Source organism: Halichoeres trimaculatus, unplaced genomic scaffold (assembly GCF_033239565.1).
Source record: "Halichoeres trimaculatus isolate MK-OKI-2021-1 unplaced genomic scaffold, fHalTri1.1 fHalTri1_scaffold_14, whole genome shotgun sequence".
NCBI classification, from domain to species: domain Eukaryota; kingdom Metazoa; phylum Chordata; class Actinopteri; order Labriformes; family Labridae; genus Halichoeres; species Halichoeres trimaculatus.
The window spans coordinates 2,189,360-2,210,081 of record NW_027437192.1 but is presented as its reverse complement, the minus strand read 5'-3'; the positions used below and the strand labels follow the sequence as shown (position 1 = coordinate 2,210,081).

Sequence of the window (20,722 nt, the reverse complement as noted above, 5' to 3'; positions counted from 1 at the left end):
GAAAGCCAGTGAAGCCGTCAAAGTCGCAGTAGAGAAGAAAGCCAGTGAAACTGTCAAAGTTACAGTTGAGAAGAAAGCTGACGGGAACGGTAAAGCTGCAGTCGAGAAGGCGGCCAATGGAAACGGCAAAGCTGTAGCAGAGAAGAAGGTCAATGGAAACGCCAAAGCCTCGGTGGAAAAGAAAGCCAAAGAAAATGGCAAAGCTGCTGTAGAGAAGAAGGCCAATGGAAATGCCAAAGCTACGGCTGAAAAGAAAGCCAATGGAAACAGTGAAGTTACCGTTGAGGTCAAAGAGGTGAAAGTAAAAGTCAACGGCAAAGCAGAGAACAAGGTCAATGGTGAGGCAAAGGCTAACGGCAACGGCAAAGTCGTTACTGTGGTAGAAAAAAAAGCTGTTAGTAACGGTGCCACAAAAACTGAAACCACTACAAAAACAAAGACTGAAGAAGTTGTTAAAGTAGAAAAAGTAGAAAAGACTGTGGTCACTGCAGCAAAATCAGCTGCCAAAGTGGAAGCTACTAAAGCACCTAAACCCACAACAGCACCAAAACCAGAACCAACAAAAGCAGCGAAGGTCGTGGCCACCAAAGCTCCGGACTCCAAAGCTCAAGCAAAGGCCGAGGTCAAAGAAGTCGTCAAAGTCAAAACTGTAGTCACCAAAGTCCCACTGGTCAAGTCGACCGTGAGCAAAGCTGTGAAGAGTGTTGTTGAAAAGGTGTCGATCCCAAAGAAACCAGCTCCAACACCGGCCCCCGTCCAGCCGACTCCACCCAGACCAACAAAACCCAAAGTGGTGGACAACAATGTCAAATCCCTTCACAAACCTTTTCCACCGTTCGGCAAGACTGTGCTGAGCGGAACGGCAGTCCCAGCGAAGAAAGTAACCAACGGTTATCAGCAGGTACAACAGGAAGGCCCATGTTTGGGTCAGAAAGTCCAGAACCGTATGTCCCATCTTTCTCATTTACTGCCAGGTCGTTCTGCCATCAAGGGTCTGCAGCATAATTTTCGAGAAGCTTCATCCTTTAAATGTTTGATTTCTCAAGTAAAATTTTGACGTAAACTCCTGATGGTGAACAGTATGGTTTTCAAAATGGAAGTTGGTCATACTAAGCTGGTGTCTTTCCCTCTGTTTTTATATCATATGATCTCCATGATCATTCCAGCTTCTCCATATGATATGATTCAGCGGTGCACATTGAAGCATGGCTAATATCACAGTTTCACTGTTCTGTACTTCACTTAAAACTCCTACCTTCAAGCTGCTCGAACTGGATCTCAGACCCTGAATGAACTCCAGCACTGTCTTTCTGTTTGGGGAGAATTCAGTAACGTACGAATGAGCATGGATTGCTATGGCAAAAACAACCCAACACAACACAATACAACACATGAAACACTAACATCATTTCTTCTGTCACTCTGTCTGTTTTTTGAAGTATCTGTGTTTTTTATCTGTGCCTTTGCCTCTGGGTATATTTGTATCAGATATGAAAAACGCAGTCTCACAGACACAGAAAAAATATGCTTTAAGATAAAGTTACAAAGTTGAAAACCTTAAAACACAGGGGTATTGTCAGATAAATATCCAATCATGGGATCTGGAACACTTGTGGCTTAGATAAGAAGCATATTTGTGTTCTGTGAGGCTGCTATCTGGGGTTGTCTCTCTGTTATCTGGTCTTGGGTGAAACTAGTCATCCCGAAGAGTCAAACTGACAGGGATGGTTGGAAGCTCTCAGTCCTGTTTGCAGTGAGAGCAGACTTCAATAATGGGGGACTTTGAAAGCTTTAAAAAAGCTTTAAACTAAACAACAACAAAAAAGAAATCTCAGTGAATATCCTCAATGACTCCCTAAAGATTGCAAACAGCAATATTTATAGTCATTGAGATTCTCAAACTGACATTTCTTTTTAAAAATGGATCGGTACAACTTTAAAAGTGTGAGTTGCCAGTAAAAATGTCAACCACAATTTTATCATGTATTCCATTTTCTTCTTTCAACTCATCGTCACTCAGAAGCAGACTTTGAACTAACCTCGTTCTTCCAATCAAATCTGCTTACCTCCTTCCTGCTCCCCACTTCCTGTCAACTTGACCAATCAGGATGTAGACACTGAATATTCCGAGGCTGGCCACACCGCTACAGAGACTGATTATTACTATGAGGAGATGGCTCCACTGCCAGAGGGTGAGGTGGTTGGACATGAAGAAACCCCTGCTCAGGTAAAAGGAAACTACACACTTATCTGTGACACAGAGGAGGCTATAGTCGAGGGAAAACACGTTTAATTAGGGATTGAGCTATGGCTAAGCCACGCCCCCTCCACTCACTCGGACAAACAGTGAACATTCAGTGACAGCTGCCACAACAGGCAACGCAGCAGGAGGATGCCATTGATGGGCTTTGGAGACAAAAAGGTCACAGATCATCTAGAAGTCACCAAAAGGGTCTAAACTAGATAAATAGATAATAAGGATGGGACGATCTGCTATTCTTGCAATTCTATTACGATTTTTGGGGTGCCGATTTGATTTAAATCGATTTAAATCTTTGATATTTACAATTTTTGTGATTTTTAGTTTGCTTTTTTAACACCAGGCCATGTGAAAAAGTAAAATGACCATAACAATGTCTACAGACTATTACTATAACGTGAGTTACAGAGAAACATTTCACCCTGGAGAAAAGTGGTAACTTTTTTATCCAATCCAGTTTATAAACAAAGACTGAAATGAAGAATCTTAATTTGAAAAGAAAATTGATTTTTTGACAAAGAATCCCAATTTTGATATTGTCAAACAAAAAATCCTGATATATCAATTTTAGATGTTTTCTCCCACCCCTCATAGATAGAAACATTATTAGAAGATGGAGGGATGTATCAAAAATCTTATTGTTCAGAGTCAATGAAATCTTCAGCTACAAGCCAAAATTTACAGATCCTGATGTTATCAAACTTGATAAACCGCATTTCGTTGCCATCAGCATCTCAGACAACAAGATAGAGCAGTGGTTCCCAAACATTTTTCCGTGACGCACCCCCTACGACATAGATTTTTTTCCACCAAGTACCCCCCTAACAAGTGCAAATTAGTTTTGGTTGGAAAAAAAATGTAAAACAGCGCTGTACTATTAGTGTCAATTGGATAAAGTACTCAGTTTGAGAACTCAAACTTATTTTTATTCAAACATCGATTGAATAAATTGTTTCAAAGGGATTTTTCTTGGTTGATATTATTTTGGAAAATACATTTTTGAATCTTGCGTACCCCTTGGAGTGCCCTCACGTACCCCCAGGGGTACACGTACCCCCATTTGAGAACCACTGAGATAGAGGATCAGCATTGGTCATGAAAAAAATATAACCTCCTTTTTACCATCTGTGTTAAGAGTGTGTTTCTGTTAGTTTGGAGCTACAGTATTTACACTGAATCATTCAGCACAACGTTTGACAACCTTTGTTATCTCAGCTATTACAGATAAGCTAATGAAGCTAAGCCCCAGAAGCTAACGTTAGCTTGACTAGAGACCTTTGGACAACAGCTAACAATGATGTACGATTACGAAAGAACAAAAACTAGAACAAAACAAGCCAAACAAACAAAGAGACATGATGAACAACACAGCTAGGAGTTTAAAGTAAGCTAACTTTAGCTAAAGCCAGAGAGAATCCCAAACAGTCTGTGAGACTGCAGTGGTGGTTCTAGTGCTAATGATAACTTTATATTTCTTTACAGCAGAGTGAAAACATGCTGCCTCAAATACCATGTCAACGCACCATTCCTTCTTCATTTGATTCACACAGAGTTCATATTCTGCTCTACTGCACAACTTCATCCAGAGAGGACACTTTTCTCTGCTAAGATGTGGCTTATGAAAGGGTAAAAAAGTAAATCTCATCACCCAGCCTTTTGTTTGAGCATTTTTGAACCCAAAATCTCAGAAAAACCTCATAAAACCAATCAAAACAAGACTGTCTGAGTGTATTGGAAGGTTATACACCTTGTGATTAGCATCACATTTGTGGGCGGGACTTAGCCATAGGTCAATTAGCATCCAGTGACAAAGGTATAAAAAAGATCCGACAGTGGATACCTGTGTGGTGGTGAGCCCAGTCTTTATTTAACCAAGTAGTTAGAGCTCTGTGTCTCTTCTTCCACTTCCCTAACCTCCATCAGCGTTTTGACGGCACCGATGCCTCACAACAAGAAAAACAAAACCCACCAAACCTTTTCAAATGGGAATGCACCACATTCATCTGCTGGTATCTCCAAACATTTCCATGTGGCTCTTCTTTCCCCTAACAACAAGATTTCCTGTTTTGTTCTCATCTCAAGATCCTTCTTTGATCCGTCTGTCATCTTGACATAAGAGCAAAAAATCTTGTGAAGAAGGGATCCGCATGGAAATATTTGGGATGAAGTTTTAACATTAGCCTCAAAGGCGGATGGATATAATGCATTCTTGTTGAAATTAAAGAGCTAACTTTGATGACTGGTTTGTTTTTACAATTTTGATGCTTTAAATGTTTTTGTAATCAATGGAAAAGAAAGTGTCAGCTCTTGTATGTGTGTACATTTTATTCATGCGTTGGATTAATTCAGTTTTTAAAAATAGATTCTTTAAATAACTGAAACTGCACATTTCACTGGAACTTCCGTGGTAAGTAGAATAGAGATTAACATAGTTTTTGCTTTTGTATGTCACAGCAGCAGCTGGTTTTCTCAAAGTTCCTCGTATCAGCTCTGAGTGTTGATTACTTCAGAGTTCAACGCACAAGCTGGTGTTGAGTTCTTTTGGGAAAACACACCATAATAAGCTAAGCTGTAGATGATTAAGAGAGGATTATCATCCCAACATAAACGTGGACATTTAAAATTCAGCATAGTTCAGCCTGGTCTCCAGGATGTCTGTTTGTTTTGTCCTGATGTCACTGTTTTATTTTAAGAGGTAAGACTCACTTTTTTCCATATATGCTTCCCTCATTCTCCCATTCCTCTTAACATTTCTTCTTCTTTAAACCCTTCCATCTCTTCAATCTTCATTTCCTTTCCCTTGATCCTCTCTTTTGCACCTCTATCCGCCCCGTCGTGGCTCTGTCCGACCCAACCCAGCCTCAGGTGGAGCCGTCGCTGGCGGGCGAGGAGGTAGATTCCACCAAGGCGGGCGGTGTGGTGGAGGAGGCCTTCACTGAAGAGTATGTGACTGGGGACGTGGGCATGAAGGAATACGACTATTCCTACAGAGACTACAATGAGCCGTTAGTGGAAACTGGAGAGGTCGATGCCAACATGGGCCCCGCCCTGTCCGCTGTGACGGACGAGGGAGGCGTAAGTTGTTTTGCCTCATGAGCAAAAGAAAAGTCAATTTCAACCCGCTCTGAAACCTGGTCTTTGTCGGATCACAGTTGGTCTTCTCTCAAATGTATATGTTTGCATTTTCCATCAATTATTGGATTAAAAACATCAGCAAATTTTACACCGTGGTAGCTCAATAATTCACATAATTTGAGTATTCTCCTGATACCCTAAGGACCAAGACCTCGAGTACTCATCAGTGGTTGAAATTGACTTCATTCACACTGAACAGCAAATTCAGGACCCCAAGAATACAAACCATCGTCACAGCAGAGACGATTGGGGATCCTTATTATCTTAACCATCACATGCACTGCATTAAGAGGCATCTGGACGTGTAGCAGCGAGCAGCTGCTTCATCTCCCGTCCTAAATGCCATTAATCTCAGTGTATGGCTTCATGTAGAGCTGCTTCACTCAGAGATGATCTGATTCATCCAAGCATTGGACCAAAGCCTGGAGATCTGTTAGACCATCACTGTTTGGACCAAAGCTTTCCAAAGCAGGTGTCATCATTAAGTTGAAAACACTTAAATGATAGTGTTTGATTTTTTCATCAAACCGATGCAGGTGTTTGTATGTGTGTCACCATGCATGAGTCTGTTTGTCCTGATGTTTTCCTCTGAATGTTATCCTGGGGCTTCCATACTGACTTTGTTATGTTGTTGTCTACATGTGTGTTTTCCTCAGGCTGCTGTCAGAGCCCAGAAAGGAGAGAAAGGAGAACCCGCTGTCCTGGAGCCTGTGAGTTTCACATTTTCTTTAAGCAGCTTTGCCTGAGCAGGTGTTCAAACAAGGGTTTCTAAGTCTTTATCCCAGAGGCTCCAGAGAGTGTTTCCGAAGTTATCAGCTCTGTATCTGTGAGTGACTGAACCACACTTACTCTGTTTTTACAATAGAGTAGAAAATACTTTATTTATCCTCAAGGGGAAATTAAGAAGGAGTCACGGCATCAATCAAGAAAACAAAAGTAAGAAAGTGTATAGAAAGTGTAAAAAGCTCCATAAGAAAATAGATGCTGACAGCTTGTCCATCATTGTCCAGTCAGCCAGCCTCCACCTCCACAGGGTCCAGGACTGAGCTTCTTCAGCAGTCTGTTCAGTCTCTGTCTCCTGGATGAAGTTCTTCCTTTGTGGCGTTGGTGAATAGCATGATGCTACTCTGCCTTCTGGTATTCCCTCTGTTGCTGGGTTAGCACAGCTAGCTCGTCCATCTTATTGGAGATAGATCTTACGTTCCCAATAACGATGGATGGAAGGACAGGTCCATGTCGTCACCCTGAGAACCAATACTTCATCCTCACCTCCTCTTCCTCACCTTGTGGGGAAACATCCGGCCTTGCACCAGTTAGCATTGACATGCTACAGGCTGCTAACAAGTGATTTAACATGTAAACAATGCAGCCATGGTTACATGTAGGATCTCCAGACAAACACAGGAGAAAAAATAGTCAAAGTATCACTGAAGACAAAACCAGTTTGGTGTCCATGACCAACAAATGAGCTTATAAAGTGATGATCCACTCCAAATACAAAGATAATGAAAAAGAGACAAAAAAATTACAAGAAACAGACTAAAAAGACAGAGCTGCTGCAACAGGCAGCCGTAGCCAACAGGGCGGAGCTTAGCTTTCTGTTCAAATATGCAGTTTTTGAATTTAATGTAATTCAAGGAGATCTTAACTGAGGTGCATCCCATAGAAGGAAGGAATTAAAATGTGCATCACACGTTTTGTTAACATTTGTAACTCTTCTGTGACTTCTTCAGGGTATGCTCATTGAAGGACCTCCAGGACCAGAGGGACCTGCTGTAAGTAGTTTGCTTCTCTAGATTTGTTTACAGATTCTCTGTCCCATGAGGGTTTTTTTGATACTTTGATAACTCCAGTTTGGAGTGTTAATATTAAATATTAGTTAAGAACTTACCTGATACATGTATCCATTACGTTTAGCAAAATTTACATTATTATAGTTTTTCCTAAAGGGACAATTATAGTGTTTTATCCCATGGTATCGCACCATATTGCACTTTTTCATATTCTCAGTCAGTAAAGAGTTCTTCCTCTGCCAGGGTCCAACTGGTCCCCCTGGCTCCTCTGGACCTCCTGGCTCTGTCGGTGACCCTGGTGAGAGGGTGAGTGTTTTATCCCTTTTTTCATTGCAGTTGTGAAAAAAAAACAAAACCTCTGACCTCAATCATCTCTCCATCTCTCCACTCTGCAGGGTCCTCCTGGTAGGGCTGGTTTGCCTGGAGCGGATGGCGTCCCTGGACCTCCTGGAACCTCAGTTATGCTGCCTGTAAGGCTGTTTTCACCATAAAAATCCTGAAAATTTCTGCGTAGTGCTTGTTTTTTACTAAGTATGCTCCTCAAATCAAAACTGTTGTTTTGATCTACTGTACCATAATGTTTTGACTTTCTTGACCTTTGTAAAATTTAACCTCCTTTCATTCAACCAACGCAGTGACCACTCGTGAAGGTTTAACGCTTTTCTGTTTTTCTTTTCAGTTCCGGTTTGGACAGAGTGGAGGTGATAAAGGTCCTGTAGTTTCTGCACAGGAAGCTCAGGCCGCAGCCATCCTGTCTCAGGCGAGGGTGGGTTATCTCTTTTATTAAACATTTTTACCACCTGTGTGTTTGATTTTGCCTCCAGACTCACAGCAAATCAGTCTTTACTCTTTGACACTAACCCAGACTGTCACCGTATTTTTCAAACTTAGTGTCAAAAGATGTTTTGCATTGTTAGCGTACATTTCTGACTTCTTTGTCTTTGTCTCTAGATGGCTCTGAAGGGACCTCCTGGGCCGATGGGATTCACTGGGCGCCCTGGACCCCTGGTATTCCTCTTTAATTTGTCACTTAACTAAAAAATGATGGGTTTTTTTTTTCATCATTAAATGAAGGGAGGGATGAAGAGTTGTTAGAAGCTGGTGATAACGGTGATGGTTGTGGTGTTTGTCTTAGGGAAACCCAGGAAGCTCTGGTCTGAAGGGAGAAAGTGGGGACCCTGGTCCTCAGGTAAAAAATTATAGTTTGTTTAACAAACTTTTTTTCTGTCAGCTCAGATCTGTTAGAGACATTTAACCTCCTCTCCTTTTTCAGGGTGTCAGAGGACCCTCTGGTCTGATGGGACCTCCAGGAAAAGCAGGAAGAAGAGTGAGTGGTTAATCCAGCTGACTTTCCTCCTTGAAATCTGTCACTTCCTCTTTCTCTTGTTGGTGTGGAGTTGCACTCTGAGACATGCTTGTTTCTGACAGGGCCGTGCTGGAGCTGATGGTGCCAGGGGAATGCCAGGCGAGCCTGGAACCAAGGTGAGTGCTCGCTGAGAGTGCATGGTCCGGACTGATGGTTTTTAAATCTTTATTAATACTAACTACAAATGATGCACTTATTCTTTCTCAGCCTTCAGATGCTGATGGCTAATTATCTTCAGTTATTAAACCTCTCATGTTTGTCTTACTCTCAGGGTGATCGAGGTTTCGATGGCCTCCCTGGTTTGCCCGGGGACAAAGGACACAGGGTGAGCCCAAAACTTAAACAATCAAACTGCAACATACAAAAAAGCTCAGACCTTTAAGTCTTTAAACCTTTTTTTAATAAACTGAACTTAATCATTTCAGTGATTCCTCACTCTTCTCCATCTTTCATCCTCCCAGGGTGATACAGGTGGGATGGGACCTCAAGGACCTCCAGGAGAGGATGGAGAGAGGGTGGGTATTTTTCATTCATTCATTCATTTTAATCTTCATTTATTCTCTAAAAAGATATTGAGGTTATCCTTATTTTCAGTGTCGCAAAGATCTACAGTTCTACAGTTTCATTTAGCAGACGCTTTTGTCCGAAGCAACGCACAACACAAGCAAGAATTTAGACAGAAGAAAACCTAGATAATGCGACAAAGTGCTACAAGTTATTCTGCTAAAGGTGCTGCCATTAAGAAGAGCGGGGTCTGAGACCTTCTGACTCATCCTGCCCCTGAGGACAAAGAGGAGAAGGCTCAGATTAAGGGTTTAAGTGTTCCCCGAACAGATGAGTCTTCAGACATCTCAAGTAGAAAGGGACTCTGTGGATTGTATAGAGCTGGGTAATTTGTGAACAACAGAGGAGAAGAGTCTGGCTAGAGATTTGGAGCCGCGCTGGGCTGGGAGCACCAGGCGTCTTTCACAAGCAGAGCGTAGTGGGCCAGAAGGAGTGTAGACCTGGATGAGGGACCCCAGGTCAGCAGGAGCTGGTCTTGTCAGTGTTTTGTAAGCCAGAAGAAGAGCTTTGAATTTGATCGGAGCTGCCACTCGAAGCCAGTGAAGAGAGATTAACAGTGGGGTGGCGTGTGCTGTTTTACGCTGGTTAAAGACCAGATGTGCTGCTGCATTCTGGATAATTTTTAGAGGTTTAAATGTATATGCAAGGAGGCCTGTTAGAAGGGAGTTGCTGTATTCGATGCACGAAATCAAAAGGGTCTGAACCTGAAGCTGTGTGGCCTGTCGTGTCAGGTAGAATCTGATCCTCCTGATGTTATAGAGGGCAGATCCACAAGACCGAGCAATCGAGGCCACGTGAGGCCTAAAGCTCTAAAGTGAGCTCTAAAGTTCACAGACATATGTTACGGTCCAACAGTCACCTCCACAGACATGAACAGATAATAAATAATCAAGGTCTTAAACTCAATAAGAGAGGAGAAGGATGTTCTCTTTAGAGTTTGTTGGAGTGTATTTCATGAGTAAGGGGCATCAATTAAAAATGCAGATTTGCCAAATTCACTGTAGACTTGAGGGACTTTAAGAGTCAGTAAGTTAGATGAACGAGTCTTGTAGGAGTCATCATAAAAATCCAACATTTATAACCTGAGGGTCCACTCAGAGTGTTTGTCCATAACTCTTAATATCTACCATCTTTCCCTGATCAACGTTTTGTTTCTTTGTGTCCTCAGGGAGATGACGGAGACGTCGGACCCAGGGGTCTCCCAGGTGAACCAGTGAGTGTTTCAAAACAAAGCTGATTTCTCTTTTCTTTTCTTTTCTTTTCTTTTCTTTTCATCTGATGCTGCATCCCAAAATACATCTCTAATTTTCTTTGTGTAAATTTTTTTTTCTTGTTACAAGTCATTCAGACCTCATTTTTGTCTGAATATCTTAAAACAAGGCATTTTTCTGGACTAGTCAGGCAAATGTGGCTCAAATAGAGTCTAAAAAGATATTTTCTACTGAAAATCAGACAAAAACACTTGGTAAAATGTCAGTTTTTCCAGTGCTGTAGTAGTTCCTGTTAAAAGACAATGAAAAGAACAGAAAAGCATTTCTTAATATTTGTTTGTCAGTTTGTCTCAGTTTGTTGACCTTTAACTTCTTCCAGTTTTTATGCCGTCTGATCTCTGCTTGTTTGTGTCTTTCCAGGGACCTCGTGGTTTGCTGGGACCTAAAGGTCCACCCGGAATCCCCGGACCTCCCGTGAGTAAAAAACAACATAAAAAACACATTGTCTGCTTTTTTTGTAGCTGCATTGTCTGTGACTCTGAATTCACCACAGAGTCTTTGGAAACAACAGCCTGAGTCCTATAGGAAAAGAAAACATGGAGATACCCAGAATCTAAAAGTGAATATGTTACGGCCCAACAGTCACCTCCAAACAATAACGAGACACCCCGTGGTGTCACCCAGGATCCAGGCAGCCCAAACCCCCTGACGGTTATATTTTATGTCTCATGGTTTTCTAGTGTGAGCGGTTTAGCTCTGATGTTTCCAACAACAGAGACACAGAGAGAGTTTTCTGTCTTTTTTTTTTAACAGAAGTTTTCTCTGTTCCAAACTTCTTTTTTTTTGTCCCGATTGAAGTGGACGACCCCCAGTTTGATCAGAGATTCAGGTGTGCTAAGCTAGTAGCAGCTACAAGCAGAAATGATGACTTGTCTTTGAGGAAATGACAGAACAGTATTTTAGTTTTCTGTGGTATATTTTTTGATATTTTCACCCTGACTTTCCCTGAAACGATGCCGCTGACACCCTCCAATCAAACTGCCTCTGTTTGCCTCTGCGTCCGTGAACGTTATTTATGTTAGCAAAACACCTTAATCATGCTGAAATCTATTAATTATTGATATTAATCTAAAATATTTCCTGAAAGGGGCTGTTCTCACACCAGGTCAGACTTTTTAACAACACGCTCCTGCACAGAGGTTCCAATATGAGCTGAAACACAGTGGCTCACAAACTTGTCTTTTTCCTGTTTTGACTTTTTTGTTGGCTGGAATATTAAGATTCAATGAAAAGTAATCGCATAACTTTGCGAATATATCATTTTACAAGAATATGGCACAAGTTCATATCGCAATGACGATACTGAAACAATATATTGTGCAGCGCTACCTCACACTGCAAATGTCTGAAACAACGCCCTCTAGAGCTGATGATTGTTACTACATGCAACTTTTATTCCAAACCTTTTAAAAGCGTGTGTTTAAAACTACTGTTTAAGTTCCCCCAGACTTCCTGGTATCTGCAGGTGAAACTGAGTTCAGATAGTTTTGTCTTCTCTGCATGGTTGACTACTTCTTTCAGATGATATGCATTAACCCTTTCTATCTCTCAGGGTGTACGAGGAAATGATGGGCCCCATGGTCCCAAAGGAAACCTGGTCAGTGCCCCTAAAGTTACCACCTTCTTATCATGTAAATTGTCAGATAACAAGTACCAGTAAAAAAAGATAGGATTCTCTTTCACTTTTTCCCTCTGTCTCCTCTTCTCTGTTATCCTCTGTTCCTTTGCCAAGGGCCCCCAAGGAGAGCCAGGACCCCCGGGTCAGCAAGGAACCCCAGGAACTCAGGTGAGACACTTAATAAAATCTGTTCTGATCAGTTTTTAGGAGCTTAAAAGTCAACATGTGCGTCAGTTTTATAAAAGCTTAAATGAAAGGATAACATAAGAACTGGTTTCATGGGTTTGTTGTGTTATTTGCAGGGAATGCCAGGACCTCAGGGAGCACTTGGACCCCCAGGAGAGAAAGTAAGAGCCAAAACATGTTGAATGTGTAGCGATGACTCGAGTCCTGGTGATGAACTCAGTTCATCCATATGCGGTCATTCGTTGGTGAATTGGCCCTGATCTGAATGTCTTCTTTTTCAGGGTCCAACAGGAAAACCCGGTCTCCCAGGAATGCCTGGCGCTGATGGCCCTCCTGTAAGTTTCTCTCTGCCTTTCCTTAGTTTTTGAAACAATGACTGTCCCTCTTTGAGGCTTAAACTCTTCCTCTCCTCTCAGGGTCACCCAGGAAAGGAGGGGCCTGCTGGCACCAAAGGAAACCAGGTCGGTATCAGGGGTTAGAAGCAAAAGTTCCAGAAAAAGTATTTGTTTATTGCATGTATGATGTTATAAATGCATCTCTCTTTTTCCTCCAGGGTCCTAACGGCCCACAGGGAGCTATCGGCTATCCTGGACCTCGTGGCCTCAAGGTGAGTCAAGCTAATCTTTACAAATCAGTCAACAGGTTTCTGGAAGTGAGATCATTAAGCCTGCTTTCTTTCATTACTCTTCCTTTTTGAGGAAATATGCATTTCTTTGCAGTTAAAAAGAACAAACCAAATCAATGCAGAAGTATCAGAAAGCATATTTTAGTGTTTTGATTATTTCACGCTTTGATTTCAGGGAGGTCAAGGTATCCGTGGACTGAAGGGTCACAAAGGAGAGAAGGTGAGTCCAAAAGAAAATGTTAAAACATTTAAGTGCTGGTTGTGAGATAAAATAAAGATAGCATGATGTCGTCTTTTGCTTATGTTTTAATTGTTGTGGTTTGTAGGGAGAAGACGGCTTCCCTGGAATTAAGGGTGACTTTGGAACCAAAGGAGAAAGGGTAAAAACCAAAGATTGTTAAACTGCTTTGTTGATCACATCATTGTCACAGTCTCATGAATACTTAGTTATTTGTCATTTTTCTCTGCCGCCTGCTCTCAGGGTGAGCTTGGAGTTCCCGGACCCAGAGGAGAGGATGGTCCAGAGGGGCCAAAGGGTCGTATCGGACCTCCTGGTGAGCTCGGACCTATTGGATTAGTCGGAGAGAAGGTAAAGTCACAATTTATATGAGCTAGCAGAGTATTCAGCAGATTTTTCCACCACATATTTCTCTTTCTCTTAAAATCCAGGAAGGCCTGAGATAGGAAATAACACTCTGCTGCCCTCTTGTGGCTCTTCATATACATGCACTTAATTTAATTTAAATCAAACCTGTTTCTGTGACATTTTGAAACTTTTATTTCAAGTGTTTAAAAGATGTTGAAAGACGTAGAACTTTTTGTCGTATTTATTCTGAATTATAGATGTTGTGATTTATTCCAGTTTGATGTTAGTAACTTCTGATATCCTCATGTGGTTTCAGGGTAAACTTGGCGTGCCTGGACTTCCTGGGTATCCTGGACGACTCGGACCAAAGGTGAGGAGACAAACACTTTCACCAATACTTAATCCTTTACTCATACTGGATCATATCTACAACCATGACGATTTACGATGACAGATTGTGCTGAGGCTGATGTTGATTTGTTTATCAGGGATCTCTTGGATTCCCAGGATTCCCTGGATCAAACGGCGAGAAAGGAACAAGGGTAATTTAATTCTTATGAGAGATTTTTCTCACGCTATTCAAACTGTATGGCTTAAAATCAACATGGGTTTAATAACCCTTTAAAAGATTTTTAAATGATGACACTGATTAACTTTCTCTCTATGGATAAGATCATTCCCGTTGGACTGTTTGTGATACATTTTTTGTTTTTTTGATTTTCAGGGTCTAAGCGGCAAAGCTGGACCCCGGGGACAAAGAGGACCAACGGTACGGTTTCACATTGACGCTCTCGTTTCATCCTGCACACAGACTAGCTATTACAAACAAACTCAAAGAATAAATCTGATCATCTTTTATGGGAAAACACAAAGTTTAGAGCAAACTTTGCAAAGTTAACTCAAATTCTGTCTGTATTTTAAGGTGATTTATTCATTGGTTGCATCACATTTGCAATATTCTTATCCTGTTTGTGCTCATCAGGGCCCCAGGGGGCAGCGAGGGCCAAGAGGCTCCACTGGAAAACCAGGAGCAAAGGTTTGTCTGCTCTGATTTTCTCCAGGAACTGTTCTGAGGATTATTGTTGATGAAAAATATTTTTACAACTGTAAACCTATTGTCTTTAATTTATAAACACATTTAAGTACTGATGGTGCCAAAACCTTAGAGCTGAATCATTTGAAATCATCTAATTGGTGAAACGTGAATTAAACACTCAGCAGTTGAATTAAAACACAGCGCTCAAAGAAATGAAGGAAGGAGCACTTCCTGGACTGAATGTCTCAGGAATCTAGACAGCGCCATCTGCTGGATGTTTTAATACCTGAACACCACCTGCAGACCACACGAAGAAGAACTTTCCAATTATTAAAGGGTCAATGTCCCATTGCATCTGCTGGACATCCTGAGGAAAGCTTGATGCAGAAACATAGAGGAAGTGAAGTATTGTACCTCTTCTAAAGAGCGCTCCTTGGATGATTCCTCAGATTTCAGAGACACAGCGCTGTTTAAAGCTGTATGTTGTGACCTGAAACCTGTTTTTTATTCAGCGTGTTGTTGTTTTGTTTTGTTTTAGGGAACTTCAGGTAGTGATGGCCCTCCTGGTCCTCTTGGAGAGAGGGTGAGATCTTCTGCTCTGCTGCTTCACATCTCAAACCTTTACCTTAGTGTTTCAGATTTTTAAAACCCTGACTGCATCTGTTTTTATTCTAACGTGTCTTATCGTACTGTCATCGCCTCATCAGGGATTGCCCGGGCCCCAGGGAGCCAATGGTTTCCCCGGACCAAAGGGACCTCCTGTAAGAAACACTTTCACATTGCTTTGCTTTCCATTCTTCAGAAATGGTTTCATGTTCCCTCTTTCCTTCTCTTTTCCCTTAAGATGAGGATATGATTATTATAATAATGTATGATATGATGGCTGACTGGTGTTTCCTTACAGGGACCCCCAGGAAAGGACGGACTGCCCGGACACCCTGGACAGAGAGGAGAAGTTGTACGTTTTTTGTTTCTTTGCTTTGAATGAAAAGTTTTGAAATCACTGATTCTTAAATGTTGATCACATTTTTATCCATGCTAGTTTTTTGTCCCTGACGCAGACTGTTGTTGTTGTTTCATTCACTCTTTCCTTTCCCTCCTCCAGGGTTTCCAAGGTAAAATGGGTCCACCTGGGCCTCCTGGAGTCGTGGGACCTCAGGTGAGTTTGGGTTCCTTGGAAAATTTTTCGTGTTCTTTCTTGATTTCAGTTTTTAAAACACTGTGATCCTCGTCCTCTCAGGGTCCATCTGGAGAGACCGGCCCCATGGGTGAGCGTGGCCACCCTGGACCCCCAGGTCCACCTGGAGAGCAGGGACTTTCTGGTCCCTCAGGGAAAGAAGGCACTAAAGGAGACCCTGGACCTGCTGGAGGGCCTGGAAAGGATGGACCACCAGGTCTGAGAGGTTTCCCTGGTGAGAGAGGACTACCTGGAACCCCTGTGAGTACGAGACCAGGCTCCTAAAAATAAACTCCTTCACCTGCACCGAGTGGTCTGACTGACTGACTCCTTTTCTTTTCTCCCAGGGAGGAGGAGGACTGAAGGGAAGTGAAGGACCTGCCGGACCTCCTGGACCTGCTGTGAGTTTCCACGCAGAGTGAAACAGTGGAATGACCCTTTAAAATGACTTGTTTACTTCATGATCTTCTGCTGGAGCCTGTTGTGTCTTCATGCTGCTCTACCTCCTCAGGGATCTCCTGGTGAGAGGGGTCAAGCTGGCACTGCTGGACCTGTTGGACCCCCTGGCAGACCTGGCCCTCAGGGGCCTCCTGGACCCGCTGGAGAGAAAGGAGTCCCTGTGAGTAATCTGGATCATCATCCCACGAGCAGCTTTTAACTCCTTCAGTCAGAGAGGAGCGATCAGCTGTTGATTTTTCTTTTTTTCTTCTTCTGCTCTTCAGGGTGAGAAAGGTCCCATCGGCCCAGCAGGTCGTGATGGCGTTCAGGGGCCTGTGGGTCTGCCTGGTCCAGCTGGTTCCCCTGGAGTGCCAGGAGAAGACGGAGATAAGGTCAGTAACTCAAAAACAACCCGTCGATCATCAGACTGATGCTTCATGACTTACTGTGAGGTGAATTTGTCTCTGTGCCCACAGGGCGAGGTCGGAGAGCACGGTCAGAAAGGCGCCAAGGGAGCGAAGGGAGAACACGTGAGTGGTGCCGACTCAGCTAAGGAGCCCATGATCTGATCCGGATCAGAGACAATCAGAATCGGATATTGTTGATGTTTTGCTAATCATCCGGGGGTTTGGTTTTTGTTTGTTGTCAGGGTCCTCCTGGTCCACCCGGGCCGATGGGTCCTCTTGGTCAGCCTGGTCCTGCCGTAAGTCTGAAGTTTTACAACGACACACTCGGCTCTTACATCTTTTTAGAATACGATCCAAACTCTCCTTGAAATCTCATGATTAAATGATAAAAACAGGTTAATTTATTCGTATTTCTTAACTTTTCTGGATTTCTTCTTCTGTGGTGCAGGGTGCAGATGGAGAGCTTGGACCAAGGGGCCAGCAGGGGCCTTTTGGCGCTAAAGGTGACGAAGGAACCAGAGGATTCCCCGGAGCTCCAGGACCCATCGGACTGCAGGTACAAAAACTCACAGATTACAGGTTCCTGGGAATCTGCATTTAGTCTGATTTTAGTGAAGGTTTGGATTAAGCTTTGAATAATCTCAATCTAAACTGCACAGATAAATTAATCCTGTGTGTAACTTTCACTCTGCCCTGCAGGGATTACCGGGGACGCCAGGTGAGAAAGGAGAGACCGGAGACGTTGGCCCTCTGGTGAGTTAAAAACATCAAGACAGGTTTTTATTTCTGAATCAGGGATGTGTTTTTGTTCACAGAAAAACCTGAACCTCTTTCTTTTCTCAGGGTCCTCCAGGCCCTCCAGGACCCCGTGGCCCTGCTGGACCCAACGGTGCTGACGTGAGTGCTCTTATTAAAATGGTGTCATCGGTTGCTCTTTAAAAGCTGTTGTGAAAAATTGGCTCACATGCTCACACTTACATTGTGCATGTTTTTCAGGGTCCTCAAGGTCCTCCTGGTGGTTTGGGTAATCCTGGACCTCTTGGAGAGAAGGTGAAGATCAACAAACAGAAGCCTGTAGCATCTTTTCTGGAGCAGGTTTTTTTAAAAGATGACTCTTTTCCTTCCACAGGGAGAGCCCGGGGAGTCAGGACCACCTGGAATCGGAGGGGAGCCCGGGAAGAAGGTGAGTCCAGAGAGTCCAGCTCGACGTTAACTTCACTGAAAGGTCGATAGTGCTCATGTTTAAAGAGCTCTGTGCTCCTGTCGTTAGGGTCCTCGTGGAGAGCGCGGAGAGAAGGGAGAAGCTGGACAACCTGGAACTGCTGGACCAGCCGGAGGCCGAGGACGACCTGGAGACGACGGGCCCAAAGGAAACCCTGTACGACACACAGACCCTCACACTCACAGATCAACTCTATTTCTTTTCCCTCTGTTCAGTTTGCATTTTCATCTTCACCAAATGTTCTTTACTTCAGGGTCCTGTAGGTTTCCCTGGAGATCCTGGTCCCCCTGGTGAGCTTGGACCAAGAGTGAGTGTCTATTTTTGAAAAACGCACGTCAGGAGTTTATGAAACACTTAATAAGATAAAACTCTGACCGTACTCTGCTCGCCTTCAGGGTCAAGACGGCGCCAAGGGAGAAAGAGGAGAGGACGGAGAACCAGGAGAATCTGTAAGTCCAAAGAAGAAACAGCAGATTTTGTAATAAAGTGTTGAGATCAAATGTCCTCAATCTGCTCTCTGCATCCTGTCACAGGGCTCCCCTGGACCTCCTGGTGAGAACGGACCCACCGGCCCCCTAGGAAAGAGGGTAAGGTCACAGGACGACAGCTTAGGTTTGGTTGAGTTGAGCCTGTTTAGGTTGAGGTGCTGCAGTGATCCGGTATGTAAAAGAGGCTTAAAGCTGTGTCATGTGGTTTTGTTTCCAGGGTCCAGCTGGAACCAGGGGCCCAGAGGGTCGTCAGGGAGAGAAGGGCTCAAAGGTAACCTCAGTTTTTCATTTCTAACGCCGGCTCTGAAACTTTAAAACACTTTTTTTAAAGATGGTTTTTGTCCTCATCCTTCGCAGGGAGAGTCAGGTGCTGTTGGCCCACCAGGAAAGACCGGCCCTGTTGGCCCCCAGGGTGTACCAGGAAAACCAGGAACAGAAGGACTCAGAGGACTCCCTGGATCAGTGGTGAGTGAGGATTTATTTTTTCTGATTGTTGAAGCAAACACTTGACTTTGTCACCGTTAAACTGTGGTTTTACGTGTTTCAGGGTGAGCAAGGATCTCCGGGACCTGCGGGACAGAAAGGACCACCTGGACCAATGGTAAGATCACAGTAGTCTGGTTTCTCCTGATCCAGCTCAGCTCTTTCATCTCTTGTGTCTCATGGCTGTTTCTCTCCTCCTCCTCCTACAGGGACCTCCTGGTTTGCTTGGGCTGCGCGGAGACCCCGGTTCCAAGGGAGAGAAGGGACACCCAGGTCTTATCGGTCTCATCGGACCCCCTGGAGAGCAGGGAGAGAAGGGAGACCGAGGTTTGCCCGGCCCTCATGGATCAGCAGGACCAAAAGGAGAGACTGTAAGACCGCGGAGAAACCCCGACTTCTTTCCTCCAAGATTTTATTTCTGAAAACTGTGAAATGTGCTGACTCATGTTTCGTGACAGGGAATGAATGGAGGCACCGGACCCATCGGCCCTGCTGGTCCTCCTGGTCTGCCTGTAAGTCCCATATCTGTGTCGTCTCTTCTCCCTCTTGGCGTGCTTCTTTAGATCCTCAAACTGACGCCTCGTATCTTTAACAGGGTCCTCAAGGTGTCAAAGGAGCCAAGGGCTCAGCTGTGAGTACTCTTACTCTCCTGTATCTCAGAGCGAATGTGTTGATGCTGCATTTGGTCTTGATTTCCTCGCCCTCTGTGCTGTGTTTAGGGAGGATCTGGTCCAAAGGGAGAAAAGGGTGTTCAGGGACCTCCTGGACCTCCTGTAAGTAGTCTTCTCTTATCATGAGAGTGAGACATTTAGACTTCTCTCTGCTTCAGAGATTACGATGTCTAATTTCTCTCCAGGGTCCTCCAGGCGAGGTCATTCAGCCTCTCCCCATCCAAAGGAGCCCCAAGTCCAAGCGCTCCATCGACGCCAGCAAACTGCTCTCAGAGAGCGACCCGGACATGCCCGCCTCCGACGCCACCGGCACCGAGTTCCTGATGGGCAGTGAAGGCATGGAGGAGATCTTTGGCTCCCTCAACTCGCTGCGACAGGAGATCGAGACCATGCGTTTCCCTCTGGGCACCCAGGACAGTCCCGCCCGCACCTGCCAAGACCTGCACCTCAGCCAGCCAGACCTCAAAGACGGTAAGGGGGTCAAACCAAACCAGGACTTGATTTTCAGAGTCTCTAGAGCTGGATTTAACTTCTCCTCTGTCTGAACCGTTTTGCAGGAGAGTTCTGGATCGACCCCAACCAGGGCTGCTCCAGGGACGCCTTCAAGGTTTTCTGTAACTTCACAAACGGAGCAGAGACGTGCCTGTACCCCAGCAGCAGCAGCAGCACGGTCAGTCAGACACAGAATAAAACACAGAGCTTCAAACTGACAGCGTGAAGATACTAAACACTGCTTTGAATAAACCTGAGGAGTAGGACAGCTTCTCTCAGAACGACGAGAACATGACGTGTTTGTGGACTCTTCTGTTGTCAGGTAAAGATGAACTCCTGGAACAAAGAGACTCCAGGATCCTGGTACAGTCAGTTTGCAACTGGCAGCAAAGTGAGTAACCCCCCCTGAGACACCCAGAGTCCTAGTTTCGTGGTCTTTTTGGTCTCTCCATCCTCTGAATCCACCTCTCATCTTCCAGTTCTCCTACGTGGACTCAAACGGGGAGCCCGTCGGCGTGGTCCAGCTTGGATTCCTGCGTCTCCTGAGCATCCAGGCCCGCCAGAACTTCACCTACCACTGCCATCGCTCAGTGGCCTGGGCCGACCAGAGCGCCAAGAACAGCTACCACCGAGCGCTGCACTTCCAGGGAGCCAACGAGGAGGATCTGAGCTACGAGACCAACCCGTACATCAAGGCTCTGATCGATGGCTGCTCTGTGAGTCCAGAATCCGAAACCCAACTAAAGACCAAAAACTGATCACTCAGGATGGAACTATATATGGAGCTATTTAACAAGACAGATTTAAAATGATCTATTAATTTTCATAAAACTATAAGTGGTTATAATCAGGGGACCATTTTAAGGTATTTTTATTTTTTTATTTATTTTTTATTTATTTAAAA

At 44.0% G+C, this 20,722-nt stretch overlaps 1 protein-coding gene across 1 annotated transcript in view; it reads left to right on the top strand.

Annotated features, from left to right (window-relative positions):
* The window catches only part of col11a2 (collagen, type XI, alpha 2), a 48,788-nt gene that overhangs the window by 24,529 nt on the left and 3,537 nt on the right, over window positions 1-20,722 (top strand). The window contains exons 7-64 of the mRNA XM_074686095.1: window positions 2,108-2,227; window positions 5,120-5,335; window positions 6,052-6,105; window positions 7,129-7,170; window positions 7,432-7,494; window positions 7,584-7,658; window positions 7,868-7,954; window positions 8,140-8,196; window positions 8,324-8,377; window positions 8,462-8,515; window positions 8,617-8,670; window positions 8,826-8,879; window positions 9,016-9,069; window positions 10,287-10,331; window positions 10,750-10,803; window positions 11,942-11,986; window positions 12,122-12,175; window positions 12,310-12,354; window positions 12,475-12,528; window positions 12,610-12,654; window positions 12,747-12,800; window positions 12,994-13,038; window positions 13,145-13,198; window positions 13,300-13,407; window positions 13,721-13,774; window positions 13,893-13,946; window positions 14,129-14,173; window positions 14,387-14,440; window positions 14,979-15,023; window positions 15,148-15,201; window positions 15,345-15,398; window positions 15,546-15,599; window positions 15,681-15,878; window positions 15,965-16,018; window positions 16,129-16,236; window positions 16,340-16,447; window positions 16,532-16,585; window positions 16,705-16,758; window positions 16,911-17,018; window positions 17,162-17,215; window positions 17,306-17,359; window positions 17,459-17,512; window positions 17,592-17,645; window positions 17,733-17,840; window positions 17,938-17,991; window positions 18,080-18,133; window positions 18,218-18,271; window positions 18,390-18,443; window positions 18,530-18,637; window positions 18,720-18,773; window positions 18,865-19,026; window positions 19,114-19,167; window positions 19,251-19,286; window positions 19,375-19,428; window positions 19,512-19,797; window positions 19,884-19,996; window positions 20,141-20,209; window positions 20,298-20,534. Coding sequence (XP_074542196.1) covers window positions 2,108-2,227; window positions 5,120-5,335; window positions 6,052-6,105; window positions 7,129-7,170; window positions 7,432-7,494; window positions 7,584-7,658; window positions 7,868-7,954; window positions 8,140-8,196; window positions 8,324-8,377; window positions 8,462-8,515; window positions 8,617-8,670; window positions 8,826-8,879; window positions 9,016-9,069; window positions 10,287-10,331; window positions 10,750-10,803; window positions 11,942-11,986; window positions 12,122-12,175; window positions 12,310-12,354; window positions 12,475-12,528; window positions 12,610-12,654; window positions 12,747-12,800; window positions 12,994-13,038; window positions 13,145-13,198; window positions 13,300-13,407; window positions 13,721-13,774; window positions 13,893-13,946; window positions 14,129-14,173; window positions 14,387-14,440; window positions 14,979-15,023; window positions 15,148-15,201; window positions 15,345-15,398; window positions 15,546-15,599; window positions 15,681-15,878; window positions 15,965-16,018; window positions 16,129-16,236; window positions 16,340-16,447; window positions 16,532-16,585; window positions 16,705-16,758; window positions 16,911-17,018; window positions 17,162-17,215; window positions 17,306-17,359; window positions 17,459-17,512; window positions 17,592-17,645; window positions 17,733-17,840; window positions 17,938-17,991; window positions 18,080-18,133; window positions 18,218-18,271; window positions 18,390-18,443; window positions 18,530-18,637; window positions 18,720-18,773; window positions 18,865-19,026; window positions 19,114-19,167; window positions 19,251-19,286; window positions 19,375-19,428; window positions 19,512-19,797; window positions 19,884-19,996; window positions 20,141-20,209; window positions 20,298-20,534 — 4,398 coding nt within the window. The remainder of the gene's footprint in view (window positions 1-2,107; window positions 2,228-5,119; window positions 5,336-6,051; window positions 6,106-7,128; window positions 7,171-7,431; window positions 7,495-7,583; window positions 7,659-7,867; window positions 7,955-8,139; window positions 8,197-8,323; window positions 8,378-8,461; window positions 8,516-8,616; window positions 8,671-8,825; window positions 8,880-9,015; window positions 9,070-10,286; window positions 10,332-10,749; window positions 10,804-11,941; window positions 11,987-12,121; window positions 12,176-12,309; window positions 12,355-12,474; window positions 12,529-12,609; window positions 12,655-12,746; window positions 12,801-12,993; window positions 13,039-13,144; window positions 13,199-13,299; window positions 13,408-13,720; window positions 13,775-13,892; window positions 13,947-14,128; window positions 14,174-14,386; window positions 14,441-14,978; window positions 15,024-15,147; window positions 15,202-15,344; window positions 15,399-15,545; window positions 15,600-15,680; window positions 15,879-15,964; window positions 16,019-16,128; window positions 16,237-16,339; window positions 16,448-16,531; window positions 16,586-16,704; window positions 16,759-16,910; window positions 17,019-17,161; window positions 17,216-17,305; window positions 17,360-17,458; window positions 17,513-17,591; window positions 17,646-17,732; window positions 17,841-17,937; window positions 17,992-18,079; window positions 18,134-18,217; window positions 18,272-18,389; window positions 18,444-18,529; window positions 18,638-18,719; window positions 18,774-18,864; window positions 19,027-19,113; window positions 19,168-19,250; window positions 19,287-19,374; window positions 19,429-19,511; window positions 19,798-19,883; window positions 19,997-20,140; window positions 20,210-20,297; window positions 20,535-20,722) is intronic.